Source organism: Antennarius striatus, chromosome 14 (assembly GCF_040054535.1).
Source record: "Antennarius striatus isolate MH-2024 chromosome 14, ASM4005453v1, whole genome shotgun sequence".
In the NCBI taxonomy this organism is placed as follows: Eukaryota; Metazoa; Chordata; class Actinopteri; order Lophiiformes; family Antennariidae; genus Antennarius; species Antennarius striatus.
Window position 1 is genome coordinate 14,442,658 of NC_090789.1, and position 22,207 is coordinate 14,464,864.

At 41.7% G+C, this 22,207-nt stretch overlaps 2 protein-coding genes across 2 annotated transcripts in view; one reads left to right on the top strand and one right to left on the bottom strand.

Moving 5' to 3' along the window:
• Positions 1-3,781: 3,781 nt before the first annotated feature.
• Positions 3,782-16,007, bottom strand: LOC137607682 (kelch-like protein 10). Its single transcript, XM_068333599.1, has 5 exons — positions 15,907-16,007; positions 7,848-8,328; positions 7,108-7,722; positions 5,902-6,051; positions 3,782-5,424 (listed from the first exon to the last, which is right to left on the bottom strand). The coding sequence occupies exons 1-5, from the start codon at positions 15,924-15,926 to the stop codon at positions 5,092-5,094; spliced, it is 1,599 nt and encodes a 532-aa protein (XP_068189700.1). The 5' UTR covers positions 15,927-16,007; the 3' UTR covers positions 3,782-5,091.
• Positions 16,008-18,938: 2,931 nt separating this feature from the next.
• Positions 18,939-22,207, top strand: part of angpt1 (angiopoietin 1) — a 54,295-nt gene continuing 51,026 nt past the window's right edge. Inside the window, exons 1-2 of the mRNA XM_068333670.1 lie at positions 18,939-19,049; positions 19,164-19,780. Of these exons, the coding sequence (XP_068189771.1) occupies positions 19,394-19,780 (387 nt within the window). The 5' untranslated portion in view covers positions 18,939-19,049; positions 19,164-19,393. The remainder of the gene's footprint in view (positions 19,050-19,163; positions 19,781-22,207) is intronic.

The following is a 22,207-nucleotide window of genomic DNA, read 5'->3' on the forward strand; positions in this document are numbered from 1 at the left end:
TTCAACTGGACTCCCAGAAAGCATTCTGTCAGTCATTTGCTTCCACCATTCTCAACTCCAGGAAAGGCAATAGACACTCTTCAAATGTCTGTGAGTCTTCTTCTCTGTCTTAATCTGAAAAACAGCCTCAACATCAGGTGTAAAGGTGGATCATCCAGTGGGGGAAACTGGCAGGCAAAGCTCAACTTTAGTCTTCCTGACATACTGTAACTTATACAAAAATGTCATTATCACAAGCTCGTCAGAAGCATTAACCAGATAGTTTTTTGTTGCCTAACTATACCCAACATGTGACAGCTTCATATTAACCCCTTTTTAAAGTCATTTTTTGCTACCCTGACAATAGTCTGCCATTGACATCTGCCATTGATGTCTAATGTGTTTTTCTTGACTGTAACCCCTGTACCCCAGAGACGGCTGCAGAGCTCACTAGATTTGTTACAGCAGCAACAACAACAACAAAAATATGTTATTTTACAATCAAAACTTATTTTTTAATGTTGTTCTTGTTGTTTTGTAGAAGGAAATATATTTGAGGTGTGACTAAAGCAAAAACATATCCGTCAGTGTTCTGCTTGACACAGCTTTACACCACATGCTTGTTTTCTTAGTTTCTTTGATCAAGAATTGGAGTTTCTGGTGAAAACAGGCTAAGTTCTACTGCAAATTACTAAAGAATGGAAAAAGCTAGAAAGAAACTATTTTCATAATGAAGGAAGAGACTGCTGCAGAGCTTTCTTTTGTAGTTTCGGTGTTTCAGTGTTTTTGTTGTTTCAGTGTTTACATAGTTATAGAACACAATATTCTGTAGGTCTTGAAATGTCTGTTAAAATGCTATGATAGATTTGGAATATTGTTCTCATTTACCTATGACTGGGACACAGTAGCAACTGCTGGGAATGAGCCACGGCTGCCTGCCAGTCTGACAAAAAAGAGAAGCACTGCACCCCTCCAGGTCCCAGTTCTGTCAACTGTTAGACTGGTATGGGAAACAAACAGAGCCAGAGAGATCAGCAAGTTGGTCAGATCCCAGTGTCACAGAGGTCACACACCATGTGGTTGTGCTTTTGCTCCCCATTTGTAAAATTAGTTTTCATTTATTTTTACTTGGCAATAGTGGCCTTTGTGCATGACAAGTTCACAGATGTATACTCAAATAAGAGCTAAAGTCCCTCGCTGGTGTGTCCTGGAGGTGAGGAAAAAAGGCTAGTCATTGATTGTGTTTAATGTTGACCAGCTGACCTATACAACAAAGTGACATGATGTAAACCATTCGTGCACTTCTGGTTTTATTTGATGTGACAGATCTCTGGTAAACACGTACATAGTGCGGGCAAGATTACTTGTCCGCACTATTACTACTACTGCACCTTCTAAGCAATTCTGTGACATGAAAATAATCAGGTCAAATTATAAACTATGTGAATCCAAATTACTCCATTTTGTAGAAATCAGCTCATCAATCATGAAGATATCATGGAGCATTTGTTTTTCCAAAGAATTTGCTTCCAACTCAAAAGTTTCACAACATGAAGTAGTAGTATAGACAGTGCTTGTAACAGATCTGTGAAACGTACATGCTCAAATTACCAGGTGAATAACTGCCATTTTCCAATGAGACATGTTGGACATGGTCTCTAGCTATTTGAATTTTAATAGACAGCTTATAGAATAGCTATCAGTGGGAGATTAGGGGCCACAATATCACTGACTCTCAAAGTCAAAGTTAGCTTTATTGTCAAATGTATCATATATGCACAACATACAGCGCAGATGAAATTGCAGTCTTCTCTGACCCACGGTAGACAGTACAACAGGCAGTACAACACAGACAGTACAACAGACGGTACAACACAGGCAGTACAACACGGGACAACACAGACAGTACAACACAGGCAGGACAACACAGGCAGTACAACACAGGCAGTACAACACAGGCAGTACAACACAGGCAGTACAACACAGGCAGTACAACACAGGTAGTACAACACGAGACAACACAGACAGTACAGCACAGGCAGGACAACACAGGCAGAACAACACAGGCAGAACAACACAGGCAGTACAACACAGACAGTACAACAGGCAGTACAACACAGGTAGTACAACACGGGACAACACAGACAGTACAACATAGGCAGGACAACACAGGCAGAACAACACAGGCAGAACAACACAGGCAATACAACACAGACAGTACAACACAGGCAGTACAACACGGGATAACACAGACAGTACAACACAGACAGTACAACACAGGCAGAACAACACAGGCAGGACAACACAGGCAGAACAACACAGGCAGTACAACACAGACAGTACAACACAGGCAGTACAACAAGCAGTACAACACAGACAGTACAACAGACAGTACAGCACAAAGTATTAGATGAAACACAAGGGATGGTTAACATCTCTAGACACTCTAATCTCATAGGGGAAATGACGTGTGCGCAGTCCCTGAGTTGACGGGGGGAGGGAGAGATAGGTAGTCGGGTGATGGGGAGGTGGCAGAGCAGGGTGAGGGTAGAGTTCAGAGCTGTGGCAGGGGGCAGAGAAGGGAGGGAGTTGAGCCTCCTGAATGCCTGGTGACAGAAACTGTCCTTGAGCCTGCTGGTTCAGGCCCGCAGACTCTGCAGTCTCCTACCTGATGGCAGCAGGCCGAAAAGGCTGTGGCTGAAAAGACTCTCTTGACCTCATTGTGTTTCTAATATTTGAAGCAAGTGTTGATACTCACATAAGTAGTGATGCCTAACAGATTGCTTCCATATTCAGAGATCCTGCACACATCAGTCCTCAGCTTCCCAATTCTCTTTTTATATGTTGATATTTTCCAGTTGACAAGGTTTCCTTTTAGGAATGTTTGCCATCATAGGGTCTTATAAAAATGAAAAAGTGCTGTCAGAGTTATTCATTAATTCATTCATCTTCCGAACCGCTTTATCCGCCGTAGTGGGTCACAGGGAGCAGGAGCCTATCCCAGCTGTCTTAGGGCGTGAGAGTTAATTTTATAATATTAAGTATTTGTATAACTTTTAAATCACACAGAACCCCACCTTCATTTTATCTTTGACAATAGAAATATAGAAGAAATAACATCCGCTCTTTGGCATAAATGCATTTTCTTAGTGACATTAACTCTTTTGTTAGCACACATACATGTGGCCATATCTACATAGTGCTCCTTTACATATGCTTGTCAAAATAATATGATACAATGAACTTAAATCATATGGCATCTTAACAGGTTTGGAAGAAGTGGGTATAGAAAAATGGATTGATGAAAGTTATTGATATTAGACTGTAAACATATCGTATATTATGTCCTGACATTGTCACTTACAGGAAGCAAGCATGCCAATATCAGTATTTTACTCCACCAGTTAAAAACACTTGATGACTTTAGCTTTGTTAGTGTTTAATTTACTCACTGCAAAGGTCTGGTCTGTACGTCACTAAGTCCATTTTGCTGGAAGGTCACAGCCATGAACTTTGTCCATTGGTCATTATTCACAAGAGAAAAGGCAACTGCTATGAAAACCACCACAAACAAACACAAAGTCTTGGTGAACAAGAAGAGATGGTGAGGGAATCTCTCCCAGGAAATCTATAAAAAAGGACACAGGTTTGAACTAACACCTATAACAGAATACAGATGTGGTTTCATTTCAAAAATACATTTATTAAATATTTGATTCTTTTTAAAATAAGACAGTCCACAGTGTTATTTTAGCAGGGGAAAAAATGTGTTTTTGTTCACCAAAACAACAGCGATGATTCCCCTGACTGAATGTATACAAACCTGGACATGGACACTATGATGATGTAAGACTTAAAAGCACTGGTTAAAAACAATCACTCAGAAATAATTAGTCATACAGTTTACATCTGAACATAAAAGTACAAGGAAAAGCAGCAGATGCAGAAAGCATAAAAATAATCATCATAAATCATCATCATCATCATCATCATCATCATTATCATCATCATCATAATCCTTCACAGATAACATCATTTGACACATACACCCAGGACCCCAACAGTGTATCGTTGTCCTTCTCCAGCCCGCTGCTCATCAACTGACTGCTGCCCTAGTTGACTTTGCCACTTCCCTTCCCTCCTCCTGAAAGAATCATTGTAACCCCCAGTTGGCATGCGACACAAAGGACGACCTCCTTTGAGGCAGACTATCATGACCAAGACTACTGCTGGGAGAAGGCAGGTGCAGGGGGTGACTGTGTTCCCCAGGATTGCTCTTAACTTGGACATAGTCCTGTCTAGAATCATCTCCACAGAGTCCAGGCTCCGAAAAATCACAGCCCTCTGATTAGTCTTTCCAGGCCACTCACTGTCCCTTTTCCTGGCACCACTACTCAAACACCCAGTGGCACACTGGACACAATGGACTGGTAAAACAACCGAAGTAGCATTGGTGTATAACAAATTAATGGTTCTGTTCTTCCATGTGGGGCAGTCAACACACTGGACCATTTGATGATAGTGTTGAGTCCAGACTGACGTGGTTGAAGTCACCTGAGATGAGGATGAGAGCCTCCAGGTGCTGGGTACGAAGAGCAGAGGTGGGGGTACAGACGGTCTCGCGCTCTCAGGGTCCATCCTAGGTGATATGTAGATAGCCATAACAATGATGTGTGAAACTCACTGGAGTGGACAACTACTTTCCCCTTTGGGGGACGAATACAGGATTTCATCATAACCCTACAACACCTTTAATCGTGCAACTATTCTTCATCTGACAGGCCTCATGCCACTGATGAGTGTTTGGATCATAATACTCAACTTTAGTGAAGGTTTCAATGCCATTGAAGCTCCCAACAATGATGACCTTGTTGTCAATCGCTCCAATGCCAGAGCCATTGTGAGAGAACAACGTATCAAGTTCTTCATGCCAGGCATCATCATGTGGGTTGTAGGCTTCTACAAGTGAACCTGGCGACGCCCATCCATCTCCAGGTTGGATGCCGTTTATCGTCATACCCAGATGTAGATAGCCATAACAATGACATGTGAAAACTCGAATAGAAAACTAATTTCCCCTACAGGGGGTGAATAAAATATTTCATTATAACCCTACAACACCTTTAATAGTGGCAGGGTGTCACGACTGATGGTGTATTCTGCTATGTTAGGGATTCCAGGCACTACACAGCAGCTCAGAACAGTGCAACTGTTCTTCATCTGACAGGCCTCATGCCACCGATGAGTGTTTAAATCATAGTACTCAGCTTTATTGGAAGTTTCAGTGCCATTGAAGCCTCCAACAACGATGATCTTGTTGTCAATCACTCCAATGCCAGAGCCGCTGTGAGGGAACAACGTATCGGGTTTTTCATGCCAGGCATCATCATGTGGGTTGTAGGCTTCAACACTTCTTATACACACTGAGCCACTAAAACCGCCAACCTACCAGAACAAAAGTAGAATACAGAATCAGGGGGTTTTGTGTTGGAAAAGGCTATTCATTAAGTAGAAGGCATCAAGAGATTGACAAATGCATGTTGAATTAGAGGGTTATCTATTCAGTTTAGATTTTGCTGACCCTGTTTTTCCTTATAATGTATTAAGTTATTCTACTGGACAAGTTGGCACAAAGTCTGATAAACATTAATGGTTGCATGATTTAGACATTTGGATTTAGGTAAACATAAGAGTCCAACAAAGTAATTGAATGATTGCAATAAATTTAATGCAAGCAGAAGTCTGCTAATAATGTTAATATGGCAGACATAATGCATGTTAAACATTGTGATACTGACATACTGATTGTGATTTTCCACATAATCATCTTGTCAGCATGACTTATTGTTTAATTACTTGTTATTATTCACTACTTTAAATCATGTTTAGTCCCTTCAGTTGTTAAGTGTTTCATTTACTTACCGCAAAAATCTGGTCTTCATAAGCAACAATGCTAAGTCCACTGCGTCGCAAATTCATGGAAGTAAACCATGTCCAGAGGTTCATATCTGGACAATAATATTCACAATGTCGATGGAACTGATGTCCATCGGATCCACCACAAATATAAATCTGGGGAAAAGAGAAAAGCAATTCTTGACCTGAGCATTAGGTAAATTAATTTCTCTTGTTTTGCATAAATTTGTTCTCAATTTTTTTTTACAGGTATTCGGTTTGCCATAAACAAGACAGTTTTAAAAAATCCTGACTTTCAGGGGTTGGGGAGTAATAGAGAAGCAAGTCCAAGATTTACAATTTGTTGTAAAAGCACCTGCAATAAGCAACTCTTCATAACATGATAACACCATATCTTACAAAAGTATTGACAACTGCTGCAACCCGCATCTACAATACTGTCTGAAATTTATTGATAGAAAGTTTTTTTCTTTAATTTTTTCTTTAAATTAAATAATTCCCTATTTGCTTTACACATATTAATGACATTTTTCTGTTACTTTAGATAATCCATTTAAGTATAAAATATACAGTGCGCCCTCGCGAATTCACGCTTCAAAGCTCACGACTTTACCTCATCGCAGATTTTTGGTAGGCAGTCACGTGATACCTTACGCGCATTCTATTGGCTGACAGCATCCAGAAATGTGCTCGGTTCTGTGAGTCTCGGACTTACGTGAGACACAAAAATGCTTTAAACAGTCAATAAGAGTGTGGGAAAAGGTAATACAGACAGAAGTTGGTTTAATATCAGTATGGGGAGGGTCATAAACGTTTAAATTATTGTAAATAAGATAAATAGTTCTATCATGCTCTATCACAGAATTCATTAATCGCGTGTGGTTCCTGGAATGCATCAACGGGGCGCACTGTATTTCTGTAATTTCTATTCGCTGACATTGACTTCTATTATTGCTATTAAGGCAACTTAAATTTCCTACTGTCATTCTGTAATTTTTAAAGCAATCCTTTAGTCCTGACAGTTCCACAACTTTTAAACTTTTGATACACAGAAATTAATTCTTCCGATATTATTTGCTAAAACTTTGACAATCTAACATATAAAACATGTATACTCCTTGAACACAAAAGGTAGACAAATGCACCTCCATGTTCCTATCACCATTTTAGTAACTCAAGGACTATTTCCGAATGCTATGTAACTTCACTCACCCTGTTATGAAGTACTGCACAACCAGCATCACTTCTTCGATCATGCATAGATGCAATGAAACTCCATTGGTTGGTCTTGGGACTGTAGCGCTCTGCAGTCTTGAGTCGTTCCGTCCCGTCGCGGCCTCCAATTGCATAAATGTATCCATCCAACACAGCAGCACTCAAAAAGCAGCGACAGTGGTGCATGGGTCCTACTTCAAGGAATGTGTGGTTTTTCACATCAAATCTATATACACTGTTGTTTGATTTTTCGCCATTAAAACCACCAACCCAGTAGATAAACCCGTTGTAGAAGACAGTGCTATGATAGCAAAAAGGAGTCTCCTGAGGGATTGTGACATTAGTCCAGCTGTTAATACGCATATCATAAACCTCAGTAACGTTAGCAAGATTTCTGCCAGGCAAGCTTCCACAGGCAAAAAGGATGGCACTGGGTAGACGAGGACGACCCATGTGGTTAGAGCAAAAAAGCAGAGTGGGGCTTTCCTTGCCCATTTGTAGTTTGATCTTCCTAGCATGTCTAACAACTTTCGCACACTCAACATCTCGTCTCACAGCTGAACTTGACATCAAAGTCCTGATGTAACGTAAACTTGTCAAAGCCAGTCGAACCTACAAAGGAAACAGAAGATGGTCAAGAGGGGTCCTGCTAGTTTTGATTATTGCTACAAGATGACATAAGATAACTGGTGAACATTTATATCTAAACCAAGCATAGCGATAGAATGTTGTCACACCTTAGAAAGGAGTCCAGCAAAGTATTTGTTTCTTTCTTCAGGGTTAACATCAATCCACCTAAGGATGGCCTCACACACGCTTTTCTCCTTTACAACATTGAGGTCGTCTCTATCAAGGATATACTGGAGTTCCTCCCCTGACAGCTGCAAGAACTCTTGAGTGTACATAACCTCATTGAAGTTATGCAATATATAGTAGAAAGCCGTTTCTCTCAGTTCAGGACCAAAGCAGAAGTTGGTGAACTGCCAAATACCAATACAGTTCTCACTGGTGAGATTTTTCTCCAGAAAGCTGCAGCAGGCTTGAACAATGCCTGTTACAAGAAACTGGTCAGCTGCTTCAAACAGCTGCTGTACATTGTCCTCCGTCACAGAGACAGAACCTGTGTATGCAAAGTTAATGATGAGCTGCATCATTTCTGCAGATAGGTTTGATATCTCAAAAACCTTTCTCTCTGGAACTGCATGCATGAAAAGAGCTCTATGAAAAAAAGAACACATCACAAAAGTTAATAATATTGAGCCACCGATGTTAACTATAATTACTTTTTTGTATGTTCTAATTTACATTTAAAAAATCAAGTGTTTTTATAGTGTGCACAATGACATGAAAATGTCACTGTAAACTCAAAAGCAAATTGTGTGGTGATAGTTCCACATGATTAGAAGAAGAAGTAGTAGAAGAAGAAGATTCATGGTTTTGTCATTGCTGTGTTTTTAGGTCAACTAACCCAAAGATACTGTGTTAAGTATGTTTGTGTTAAGTAATATATAAAATGGATAACACCATAATCACAACTGACCCGAAGTACTGACTGCAGTTGCAGAGGATAAATTTTTGAACATAAAATTCAACACCCCCAGTTATAATGATGGCATCGTAGAACTTTCTCCTTAAAAAGTCATTTTGATATGCTATGTTTGACATATTTGAATATACTCGTTCCTTTTTAATTGTCAGCTGATTTATATAGTGCGAACTTCAAACACTTGAAAGACATCAAAGTGGACAGCATCGTTTATTTTGTTAGGAGAGAATAATTCCTTTGAAATAAATATGTAAGTGACTTGCAAAGTTCCTGCAGGTTTATTATCGTCATCATTGACGGACACTCGTGTTCAAGTAAGCTCGTCCTTGGTTCAGAGGGTCATCGGGTGCATAAGGAGGCCAATCCTCATTATATTGTGCAGCCCCTTTTCAAACAGCAGCTCTTTTCATGTTCTTGCACACTTTTTCATAATAAACTCTGTACATTTATCCGCCTGGCTCCTGCAATTTGGTTCCACAACAGTCTCCAGCCAGCCCTAACAGAATTATCTGGCAAAGTGGACCCAGCGGAGACAGAGCATTTGAGACAAGTACTCGTTAACCAAGGAGCCATGGTAGGCAGACACGACACCATGCTAAAGAAGATTGCTGACGACATGAACCAGCTGGTGAACACTGAGATTGGAGGACGCTTGGGAGCAATCGCGGATCAGCTCTCCTCTCCTGGAAGTTCCACCCAGCAACCTGCTCTACCAACACTGCCACCCAGCGGCCCTACCCTCCAGCCCCGAGAACCATACATTCCCATCCCAGCCAGGTGTTAAGGAAATTTAGGGACATGTCCTCAGTTTCTTCACCAGTGCTCACTAGTTTTCAGTCAGCAACCTGCGACTTATGCCACACATGCCTCTAAGGTAGCTTTTGTTATTAGGTTACTCTAGGGACAAGCTTCTGCATGGGCCCTAGCTGTCTCCAGTCATCACCCAGATATTTGTTCTGATTATGCCAAATTTTCTGATGAAATGAAGAAAGTTTTTGATCATCCCGTTAAAGGCAGAGAGGCTGATAGTAAGTTATTAGAATTACGTCAGGGGAACCAGTCTGTGTCTCAATATGTGATTTCATTTTGTATTCTTGCTGTAGAAAGTGGGTGGTATGCCTCAGCTCTACAGGCCATTTTTCGTAAAAGTCTATCTGGGATCTAGTTGGCAGTGCGTGATGAAGCTACTTCGTTGAATGAACTCATTGCCTTAACCATCTGCATAGACAACAGAATGAGGGAAACACACAGGGAGAGAACAGACAGACAGACGCCCCGTGCTTTCAATCCCATTAGTCCCTCCTCAGGAACACCCCTGCCAGCCTCCAACATGCCTTGCCCAGGAGCTCCAGTCCCTGAGTCCAAAGAGGAACCCATGCATCTGGGATGATTACAGCTGATTCCAGCGGAGGGACATCTGCACAACTTGCTCTGCCTGTACTGTGGTCAGGAGGGCCATTTTTTGGCTGGGTGTCCGAAGGTCCCAAAAGACCCATCTCAACAGTAGGCAAGGGGGCAATGATGAGCCAAACCACATCTACAACCTCTCAGAGCCAACTACAAGTTAAGGGTACATTGCACCACTCTCAACAGACTAGTCCAGTGCAGATTTTTGTGGATTTTTGTGGTGCAGATGACAATTTTATCGATACAGCCTGCTGGAACCTCCTGAAGGGACCAATAAAGTCTTACTACACTCTACCAGCAATGGACTTCCTCTGGTAGAGCTAAATACGCCACAAGAGGTCCGTGCCATTGATGGCAAGCTCCTGGCTGTCATTACTCACAAGACTGAGCTAATGAAATTAACATTTTTTTGGAAACCACCATGAATTGAACTGTATGTCATCTCTTCTCCTTTAACTCCCATTGTGCTTGGCTTACCCTGGCTATAACTACACAATCCACACATAGACTGGGCAACATTGACTTGACCTCTGTCCCCAGTTACTTCATGACTTGCAGGAGGTATTCAGTAAGGACCGAGCCCTGTCACTAACACCACACAGACACTAAGATTGTGGTATAGACTTGCTCCCTGGAGCTCCTCTCCCCACCAAAAGACTATACAATATCTCAAAACCAGAAAAAGAGAGCATGGAAAAATATATTAACAACTGGCTGCAGGCCTCTTCCACTCCTCCACATCTCCGGTGGGAGCTGGTTTCTTCTTTATAGAGAAGAAAGACAAAACACTACGACCTTGCATTGATTACACACGTTTGAATGAAATCACTGTAAAAAACAAATATCCACTTCCTCTCATAGACTCGGCTTTTGGCCCACTCCACACAGTGACCATCTTTTCAAAACTGTACTTGAGAAACACATATCACCTGATCAGAATCTGAGAAGGTGACAAGTAGAAAATTGCTTTTATCACACATTTGGCTTAACTAATGCACCTGGGTTTTTTCAGGCTTTCATTTATGATATTTTGAGAGACCTGCTGAACAAAACTTTTCGTGGATCTTGACGATATACTGATTTTCTTATGGACTCCTGAGGAGCATGTTAAACATGTTCGGGAGGTTCCCAAACGGCTGCCGGACAACAGTGAATGTGAATTTCATGTGAATTTCATGTCACCTCAATGACGTTTCTAGGCTATGTAGTAGGGAAAGTGCAGCTCAAACCAGACACAGCTCAGAATAAAGCTGTGGAGGAATGGCCAGTTCCTTCCACACAACAGTGGCTACAGAGGTTTTTTGGTTTCGCAAACTTTCACAGATGATTCATGAGGAACTATAGCCACATTGCTGTCCCTCTCACCCAGTTAACCTCTGTCAAAAAACCTTTTGAATGGTTTAGTGCCGCACAGAGTGCTTTTAATAAGTAAAAAAAAAAGTTTACGAAAGTGGTTGGGGCTGTTCTCTCCCAACGCTCACCTATGGACCAAAAACACCCATGTGGCTTTTTCTCCTGTCTCCTCACCCCAGCGGAACACAACTATAAAGTGGGGAATCGAGAGTTGCTGGTGGTGGTCCTGGCTTTTCAGGGGTGGCGACACTGGCTGGAGGGGACCGTTCATCCTTTCATTGTCTGGACTGACCACAAAAATCTGTCGTACCTTCGCTCTGCTTGTCAGCTGAACACACGTCAGGCTCGGTGGGCTCTCTTCCTGAGCAGGTTTAACTACACCCTCACTTATCGGTCGGGGTCAAAAAACCAGAAACCAGACACATTCTCACGTTAGCTCGCCCCCACAGAGGAAGGGGAGCCAGAGACCATCCTTACCCCATCCTGCATGGTAGGAGTGATCCAGTGGGAGGTGGAGCAGATGGTTTTGGATGCTACCAGTATCTTGTGTACTGGGAGGGGCTCGGCCCCGAGGAGCACTCCTGGTTGTCGAGGTCTCTGATTGTGGACTCTAAGTTGTTGCCTGATTTTTATGCAATGTTTCCCAACAAGCCTGGTCGGATGCCAGGTGGCATCCGTCGGGAGGGGGGAGGGGGGATGGGGGATGGGGTACTGTTATGTATTTCATCTTTTGTCGATTGTGTTTTGGCGCCTCATTGCCTTCCCTTCTTGGAGTCCCAGCCTCCTGCCAATACCAGGCTACCTGCAACTGTTTTTGTGTTCTTGCACGCTTTTTCATAATAAACTCATTTGTTATGAAAAAAGTACATTTATCCGCCTGTCTCTTGCAATTTGGGTCCACAACAGTCTCCAGCAAGCCCTAACAATTAGTGCCCTGTAGGGAAAATTATGTTTCCTCTCCTGTTAGTACTCATTACATGCATAATGGCATACTTGAGTTATGCAATATACTGTATAGTAGAAAGATGTTTTCCTCAATTCAGGACGAAGCAGAAGTTGGTGAACTGCCAAATACTAATACAATTCTCACTAATAACTAACTAAATCTGCTGCAGGTTTAGACAATCCTCCAGGGTTCTGATGATGATCTGTTGATCCTTCCAGATTATTCTAAGGATTCTGGGGAGGTATCTCTGGTGGAAGGCCTCGAGTCCTCTCAGATGCCTTTTCCAAGATGGCAACAATAAAGATTAAAAAGATTTTAGATTAAAGATCCCTTCAATAGTCCCCTGTAGGGAAAATTATTGAAGTACTAACTATGAGTAATAACTTTTGTTGTTAGTACTCATACCCCCGTGGACCCACCACCCATAGAGCAAACCGATGGATTTGGATGCGCTACCGTATGGGAGGAAATGAAGACAGGGGGTCTCCGTGGTTTTCCTCTGGGACTTCAGTACACACATCAGTAATGATGGAGACACCTGGAGTGGTGTGATTTGTAGGAATGACCCTCCTGATCTAAACCCTAGCAGTGTTATATTGTTCGACTTCTTCTACCCCAGGTGCTCCAGGCTCAGGTGGAGCGCAGTGTAAATGGTATCCTCAGTGGAGCGGTTGAGCTGGTGTGCAAACTGGAATGGGTCAAATGATGGAGGGAGTATGGAGATGTGGTTCTTAACCACCCTCTCAAAGCACTTCATAATGGACAAAGTGAGTGCAACACGATGAAGGTCATTAAGGCATGTGATGACTGATTTTTTTGGGCATCGTAATGATTGTAGCTGCTTTGACAGACTGCCTCCTGAGATTACAAAAGTCCAAAAGTTGCAAATATCTATAAAAGTGTATTTTGGAAATCTGAAGTTTTTGTACCAACTGCTTGAAAGTGGAAAACTTCCCATCAGTATAGCAATCAGAGTGTAATAATACCACCTTTACACCATATTTCAAAGATGTCCATAACTAAAGTGGCAAACACATGGTTTTTAGTAATATGTGAAGCCTATGATATCTGTATTGAAAAGGATCTTCTAAACTGATTTCAAATTTTGATTGAATGTTTGACAACGGGATTAAAAGTGTAAGCAGACAGGGGTTATGTAAAAGGCAGTAAGGCTTTTAAGGAAATTAAACATACAGATACTCCCTCCATAGTTGTCCATCCAAGGTCAGAAATGTCATTATCTTTACCCAACCAATATAAAAAATTTCTAATATTGACCGCTCAGTAATAATGCAGGAAACTTGGAATGCTCCATCTCACCCATTGAGCAAGGCCTGTGGAATACACTTCTTTTCAATCAGGGTGTTTTTAATTCCAAATAAAGCTTGATATTTGGTTGTTTATCTTGGTAAAAAAAAGACTTTGTTAAAAAAAGAAGGCTTTGGAAAATGTATAAAAATGTGGCCAAAGTATTCACCTTTACTGTATTGATTCTTCTACCCAACGACATCATTGCGGGCAGCATAGAAGTCTCTACAGAGTTCCTTTTACCTCAAAAAAGTAGTTCATGCCTGGGATGCACTTCAAGAAAAATTGGTGCATCCAACATGACGTTTATGCATACCTGAGTGAAAACAGAATATACGGTAGAAGCGTATGCAAAAATTGAATTTTGCCAATAGTACAATATACAGTATATTACACTAAACAAATTGTTAATTTATTGATTTTATTTAAAATGGTGTCATAACTGTTGAAGTAAAAAGAAACAAAGAGCAAAATTATATATTAGTTTTATCAAAATGTTAAAGCCCGGTAGTCAGTAAAAAAAAGTTTTAGAAACAAATAAAGATGTAATGAAGGTTAGGTTTTCTTTTTCACTTTTGCTTTTCACTCAATAGTTTTCTTTGCCCTTAACTATGTATTCTCCTATGGACACTGCACCGTCACACTGTATGTGTGTGTGTGTGTGTGTGTGTGTGTGTGTGTGTGTGTGTGTGTGTGTGTGTGTGTGTGTATGTGTGTGTGTGTGTGTGTGTGTGTGTGTGTGTGTGTGTGTGTGTGTGTGTGTGTGTTGTGTGTGTGTGTGTGTGTGTGTGTGTGTGTGTGTGTGTGTGTGTGTGTGTGTGTGTGTGTGTGTGTGTGTGTGTGTGTGTGTGGGTCTGAGTGAGGAGGGTAATAGAAAAAATTGACTTTGCTTTATAAAAGTTCCCTTGCGATGCAGATGATCTCATACTTAGTTTCCCAGCAAAATATGTCAACCAAACAGAAGTTATCCAAGAGTTATTTGTACATGTTTTGAATCTTGGCCAGTCTGGGTTTTTCAAGGGGTTTGTTGTCTTGAGTCTCTGTCAGATGAAATTCACATTGCCCCTCTGCTCCTACACAGAGAGCCAGACTTTTTTGTAGTCCCTTGATATAACTGAGTGTATACACTCTATCAAACACGCACATGCAGGGTCATGTGGATATTCACAGAATAACATGGCATGCTCAATGAAAGCATGCATGCACATACATAACAAATAAATAGGACATGCACACTCAGCAATGATAATGTCATGCAACTTTGGATCACCGAGGGATGTTGAAACCCAGCCAAAATTTAGACAGCTTCCCAGAATCACAGCTTTTCAAATGTACTGTCCATAACAAGGATTGACCTATGGCCAAGTAAGTTTCAGCACTGCATTTTTTTCTTTCTTTGTTCTGCTCCTTCTTCTTGTCTCCCACATTCTTTTTAGCACCGCTCCTTTTTGCATTTCATTGTTGCTTTGAAAACAGCAGAGGGCGTGTGTGACAGAAACAAAATGCTCATAAAATATAATAGACAGGAAGAAGAGAATAATTGTTACTGACAATGTATTTTTATTCATTTAAGAATCTAGTTGAAAAAAAACTCTTCTGTGTCAGGTTCAACTGTTATGGCAAGCTCCTAACTCTCAACAGTTTGATTTTGTGAAACCTGCATAACTTCCTTGAGTGATTTTAACTGAGTCAGACTTCCAAATTAAAGTAGAGATAATTCTGTACAAAGGTATCCCACTTCCATAATAGAGGGTCCTGTTATGAAAATCACATTTTTTCAGGACTCAAAATACTGTATACATAGTGGTCCTCCATAGCTGTTTAAATCAATCCATTGGACTTAGAGAAAGTTTCTTTTAGATGTTTTGCCTATCATCCGAGAGGCTTCATCAGTTCTGGAGGTGGCTGGTCTTGTCCCAGCTTATTAACCATGTGGGGTGTCGTCAGTGCTATTCACATTTCAATAACTGTAGTGAAACCTCCTCAATAATCGTTGATGGGGGTAGCAGGGGGTGTCAAAGGGGACTCATTGAAATGCGGGTTTCACCAAGCCTTTTTATACAAATCACATTAGCATGAGACACATCATGCTAATGACCCTTGTTAGTATACAAAGGCTTGATATTCTAAGGTTTAATGTTTAATGTTCTTAGTGGGTATGCTCCATAGGTAGGATGTGAGCTGGAGAATAAGGAGAAATTCTGGTCGGACTTTGATGAAGTGATGCAGAGCATACCTAAAAGTAAGAGTTGTCATTGGTGCAGACTTCAATGGACATGTTGGTGCAGGAAACAGAGGTGATGAGGAGTTGATGGGCAGGTTTGGTATCCAGGAGAGGAATGCAGAAGGACAGATGGTAGTTGACTTTGAAAAGAGAATGGAAACGGCTATAGTGAATGCTTTCTTCCACAAGAGGCAGGAACATAGGGTGACCGATTAGAGTGGAGGTAGGAGCACACAGTTAGACTACATATTGTGTAGACGGTGTAATCTGAAGGAGATCAGTGATTGCAAAGTACTGGTAGGCGAGAGTGCAGCCAAACAGCATAGGATGGTGGTGTGTAGGATGACTCTGGTGGTGAGGAACATGAAGAGGGCAAAGGCAGAGCAGAGGATGAAATGGTGGAAGCTCATAAAGGAAGAGTGTTGCATGACTTTTAGGCAGGAGTTAAGACAGGCCAGGTGGCCAGGAGGTGCTTTCTAGATGACTGGTAAACTACAGCTAATGTGATCAAGGAGACATGTAGGAGAGTACTTGGTGTGTCACCTGGAAGGAAAGCAGATAAGGAGACTTGGTGGTGGAATGAGGTGGTACAGGAGTGTATACAGAGGAAGAGGTTAGCTAAGTAGAAGTGGGACACTGAGAGGACTGAGGAGAGTAGACTGGAGAACAGGGAGATGCTGCATAAGGTGAAAGTAGAGGTAGCAAAGGCCAAACAAGGGGCTTATGATGACTTGTATACTAGTTTCAACAGTAAGGAGGGAGAGACTGATATATACAGGTTGAAAAGACAGAGAGACAGAGATGGGAAGGACGTGCAGCAGGTTAGGGTGATTCATAATAGGGATGGGAGTCTATTGGCAGGTGCCAGTAGTGTGATGGGAAGATGGAAAGAGTAGTTTAAAGAGTTGATGAACAAGGAAAATGAGAGAGAACATAGACTAGAAGAGGTGGCTGTTGTGGACCAGGAAGTAGCAAAGATAAGTCAGGATGAAGTGAGGAGGGCATTGAAGAGGATGAAGAGTGGAAAGGCACTCTGTCCTGATGATATACCTGTGGAGGTATGGAAGTATCTAGGAGAGGAGGCAGTAGAGTTTCTGACTGGGTTGTTCAACAGGATCATAGATAGTGAGAAGATGCCTGAGGAATGGAGAAGTGTGCTGGTGCCCATTTTTAAGAACAAGGGAGATGTGCAAAGTTGTGGCAACTACAGAGGAATAAAGCTGATGAGCCATACAATAAAGTTATGGGAAAGAGTAGTTGAAGCTAGATTAAGGGCAGAAGTGAGCATTTGTGAGCAGTAGTATGGTTTCATGCCAAAAAAAGAGCACTATAGATGCAGAATTTGCTTTGAAAATGTTGATAAAGAAGTATAGAGAAGCCCAGAAGGAGCTGCATTGTGCTTTTGTATATCTGGAGAAAGCTTATGACAGGGTGTCCAGAGAGGAACTGTGGTATTGTATGAGGAAGTCTGGACTGGCAGAGAAGTATGTTAGAGCGGCGCAGGACATGTATGAGGACTGTAAGACAGTGGTGAGGTGTGCTGTAGGTGTGACAGAGATTTTGACACGTCCAGAGGAGAGATAGTGAATATATTGGTAGAAGCATGCTGTATTTTGAACTGCCAGGCAGGAGGCCCAGAGGAAGACCAAAGAAGAGGTTTATGGATGAAGTGAAAGAGGACATGGATGTAGTTGGTGTGAGAGAAGAGGATGCAGAAGACAGGGTTAGGTGGAGGCAACTGATTCACTGTACCGATCCCTGAAGGGAAAAGCTGAAAGGGGAAGAAAAAGAAGCGTTTCCCTCCCTGCAATACTCATCGTCTTTGACGATGGTCAATAAATAGCGTTAATTATGTCCTGTCTGTAATCATCTGTTGTCCTTGCCACTGATTTTTGTCTCATTTGCAACACTGTGTTTTAAATTCTTTGCGATGTTTACCGGTGGTCTCAATAGGATCAGCCCATACTGAGAGAACTGAGGAGAGGAGACTAAAATAAATTGAACTGCAATGTAGTGCCAAAGCGGAGGCAAAACAAGAGGCATGAGGACATGTGTGCCAGGTTGAACATTGGGAAGAGAGAAAAATCTCTACAGGTTGACCAGACAGAGGGATTGAGTTGGGAAGTGATCTACAGCAGGTTGGGGTAATTAATGATAGACAAAGAAGTGTGTTAACTGGTGCCAGCAGTGTACTGGGTAGGTGGAAGGAATACTATGCTTGGAGGAGTTGATGAATGAGGAAAAATGTGAGACAAGGTAGAGTAGAAGATGTAAGTATAGTGGAGCAGGAAGTAGCAGTGATTATACAGGGTGAAATTAGAATGACACTAAAGAGGATGAAGAACAGGAAGAGACCTGGTCCGGATGACATTCTTGTGGAGGCATGGAAGCATCTAGGAGAGGTGGCTGTGGAGTTTTTGACCAGGTTATTCAACAGAATTATAGCGGGTGAGAAGATGTTACAGGAAGAGAGGAATTGTGTCCATTTTTGGGAACTATAGAGGGATAACGTTGATGAGTCACACAATGAATTTGTGGGAACGAGTAGTAGAGGCTACACTCAGGACAGGAGTATTCGTGAGCAACAATATGTCATGCAGTGGAAGAGAGAAGCAGATGGATGAAAAATGAATATTGATGAGGAAGTAATATTTAAATATATACCATGTTGGGTTTAGATGTAAAATAACTCATTAAAAGCTCATTAAAAGTAATATCTCAGGAGTATATTAATACAATGGCATACAATGGCAAAAGGCAGTTGACCACAACTGCCTGCAGTCAGAGTGCTTGTAAGACGATCCTCATAGTCTAAGCACATCCTCTGTGCCGGGTTCCCTTTTCTCCCAGACGCTGCATCCAGTCAAGCACACACACACACACACACACACACACACACACACACACACACACACACACACACACACACACACACACACACACACACACACACACACACACACACACACACACACACACACACACACACACACACACACACACACACACACATTCCACTACAGGCTCTTCAAGGGGCAGGCACAGAGTGTGCTGGAAGCTTGGAACTGTTCTTCAGAGTGAGCTTCTTTTTCTCACTCTCATGAGCGTTCAGTCAGCGAGCACAGGAGGAAGGGAAGGCAGAACGACCAGGGGAGGTCTGTCGACACTATCCCAGCTTATCTGGCACATATTTTGAATGCCCAGATTTAAACAAATGCATGCTCTGCATCTGACTGGAGTAACAAGTTTCACAAGTTGTCATTCTGCAGGAAATGTGTGTAGCTGTTCAAACCAGGACAAAATCTCAAAGGAGCTTTGGAAACATAAGTGCCATGAGTACTTTTCACTGCTGGTGGTCAAATGTAAAAATGGATGGCACCTGTTTGGTGTTCTTCACCATTGTCTGAGTCAGATCTAAAGAGACAATCCAGCCAGACGGAGAAGGAGCAGCTAAAAACTCAAGAACTTAGCTCACCAGCAATTTTTACTTCAGACTGATATGATGCTGTGGTACGAAATTGGCCATCATTGGCTCTCTCTGGCAGCACTTCTGGTGATCGTGAGCTCTGGAAGAGGGGAGCAGAGGAGCAGCACCAGTGGCACAGGTGGAGGCAGCAGTAGCAGCAGTAGTGGGGGAAGCAGTAGCAACAATTACAGCAACAGACGATTTCATAAGATCCAGCACGGTCAGTGCACCTACACATTTATCCTCCCTGAGGGAGATGGAGCCAGAGGGGGTCCCTGCAGGGAGGCAAGAGCCGGCAGCAGCCAGTATAATGGCAACACTCTTCAGAAAGACGCTCCATCAGCTGATTCTGAATATTCCAACCAGAAAATTCAACACCTTGAGCAGATAATGGACAATTACACCCTGTGGTTACAGAAGGTAAGGGGTAGCTTCAGTGCAACATTGTGAAATTTGGAGTTTGGATTAGTTTGTATTTAAAACTAAACTAGAGAAATACTGCATTACACTGATGAGTGTGTTTTAAAGTGGACTTGCTATCTTACGTGCATTGTGGTATATATGTGTCTGTGGGGTGTGTGGTCTGTCCAAAGTGTCATAAGATGACTTCTTTTTAGTTTTTGCAGTGTGCCCCCGTGACTAAGACTAGGATAATGGCTCTTTTCTGGTTGTAAACATGTTTGTTAAGTGTTCGTCTATGTGATTAATATGACAAGACCGTTGTTTCTACACTAAGGCTTTAAAATAGCAAAACGTGGATATCTTAATAAATAATCTATAATGCATTAGAGTCTGCTATGCTCTCATGCAACTTTGAAGATTTTCTGAAGTAATATTGTTGTTCCAGATGTTATACAGCTGTCTGATGTAGCCATCCATCGAAGGCTTGCACTGCTGGGCCTCTGTATATCACTCTGTGACAGTCTTATCTGGATTTTCCTGCCTATACTACCCTTTTGAGTTAATTCCATAGATGTCCGATTGAGTTGTGCAGTGCGTCAGTCATAGAGCAAAGGTAATGTGTCAGTCACCTCCGGCTGTCTGGTGGGCTGTCTCTTTAAGGGCAGGGTGTCAGAGAGAGCCCCCAGAGACACTCAGAGGAGGGACTGACATAAAGATTTATAAAAGTCAATGATTAGTGAGCATAACTTCCAAATTACACAACTCAAACTTCACACTACAACAATCTGTTTGACTTTCGAGAATGTAAATTTTTATCCAGTATCTAAGATATAAATTACAATATAATAATAATTACAGATTATTTATGGAACCACTGACTTGGTAGTTCAAATTTGGTTCTACTGTATTGTAACTGATTTACAAGTTGTGAAGCTGTCTCTAAGGTTGTCCTGTGGTTGGAAAGATCTCTTTTCTTAGCTTTGAGTCTCAGCTTGGTCAACAAGGCAACAAGTTTAAAAAAAAATGTATCAACAACGTCTGTACCTTTTGTACCTCAACTTTCCAAAGTATTGCCGCTCAGAATTAAGATTAATAGGTTACATTTCTGATTGTCTGCCGATGGCTAACAGCTCATCTTGGCCATCTAAGCATAGCATAAAGTATCCTGGCTAGATGATAACACCTGATGTATTTGATGGATTGCAATGGGAGTTAAGAATTAATCAACCTGAGCTTAAATATAACTTGAGAATATTCATTAGCAGGCAGCGTGTCCTCCCTAAAGTGTCTGGGGTTCTCTTCTGTCTGTCTGCTTTTGATTGACTTTCAGCAAGTAAACTCCACCTCAGATCAGAGGAAATAGTAATTTCTCATCAATTAACCAGATGTTGGTCCCAGTTTATCACAGCGAGATGTTGACTGAGTTGGTAGTCAGGGAGGTGTAATGTTGGAGCCTCCTACAGTCTCATATTATAGCTTACTAAACCAGTAAAAATATTGTATATATTATATACTGTATGAGAGGGATTATGAGCTTACAGGATAGAATCTGTGAAATATCATCCTATCAATGGACAATATATCACTTCCTTTATCTTTCTTTTGGAGGAATTTGCTGGATATGGTACATGTCAAAATATGTCATGGAAATAAGAAAAACAAGCTGAAAAATTACCAAGCCCTCAAATTGTTTTTCACTGCAGACAGCTTGAGACAATTTTTTATTACATGAGAACTTTTATTGATGACTTTGTTCTCGAAATAGGCCCAAAAAGTGATGCATCATGTGATCAGCAAAGGCCAGGGGTGAAACAATATCACATATAGCTCTGCTAAGTGGACTTCATTCATGTGATAGCACAAGTGATAGAATGAACACACAACAGCATTGTCAGTAAAAGGAAAGTTTGACAAATTCCACCTCAAAAGTAACTTTCTCTTCAGCCACAGAGACAGGGAGTAAAAGTGTCTGCCATGAGAGCTGACCCCCATTATATGGATCTCATGCTCAGCTGACAAGACATATTAGACCTAAGAGCACAAGCAACAAGCAAGTAAAGGATTAACAAAAGAAAAGGACTGAACTGGGCATTTCAGATGGGAACCTTAAACACACAACAGTAATGTTGCCTAATTATATAGCATAGAGGGAACATCGGGATGCAGTTAACATTTTTCAATGGACAGAAGATTAAGTGTCCTGGCCAGATTATCTATCTTAATCACACCAGCGTTTTTAGTGCTTGTCTTAGTGAAAGCTCACCCTGACGTTGGTCTAGCCAGGTCTGATGAAAGAGGCAGACAGAGGACACCGTTCCAGATAGCAGCCCTGTTCTTGGGAGTTCAGTCCAGTGTGGGGGGTAGACGGCAGTGGGTGATGCAGCAAACAGCTGCCGGGAAAGCATTTTAAGTCTGAGATCTTTGCTTCCTCAACCGAGGAAGAGT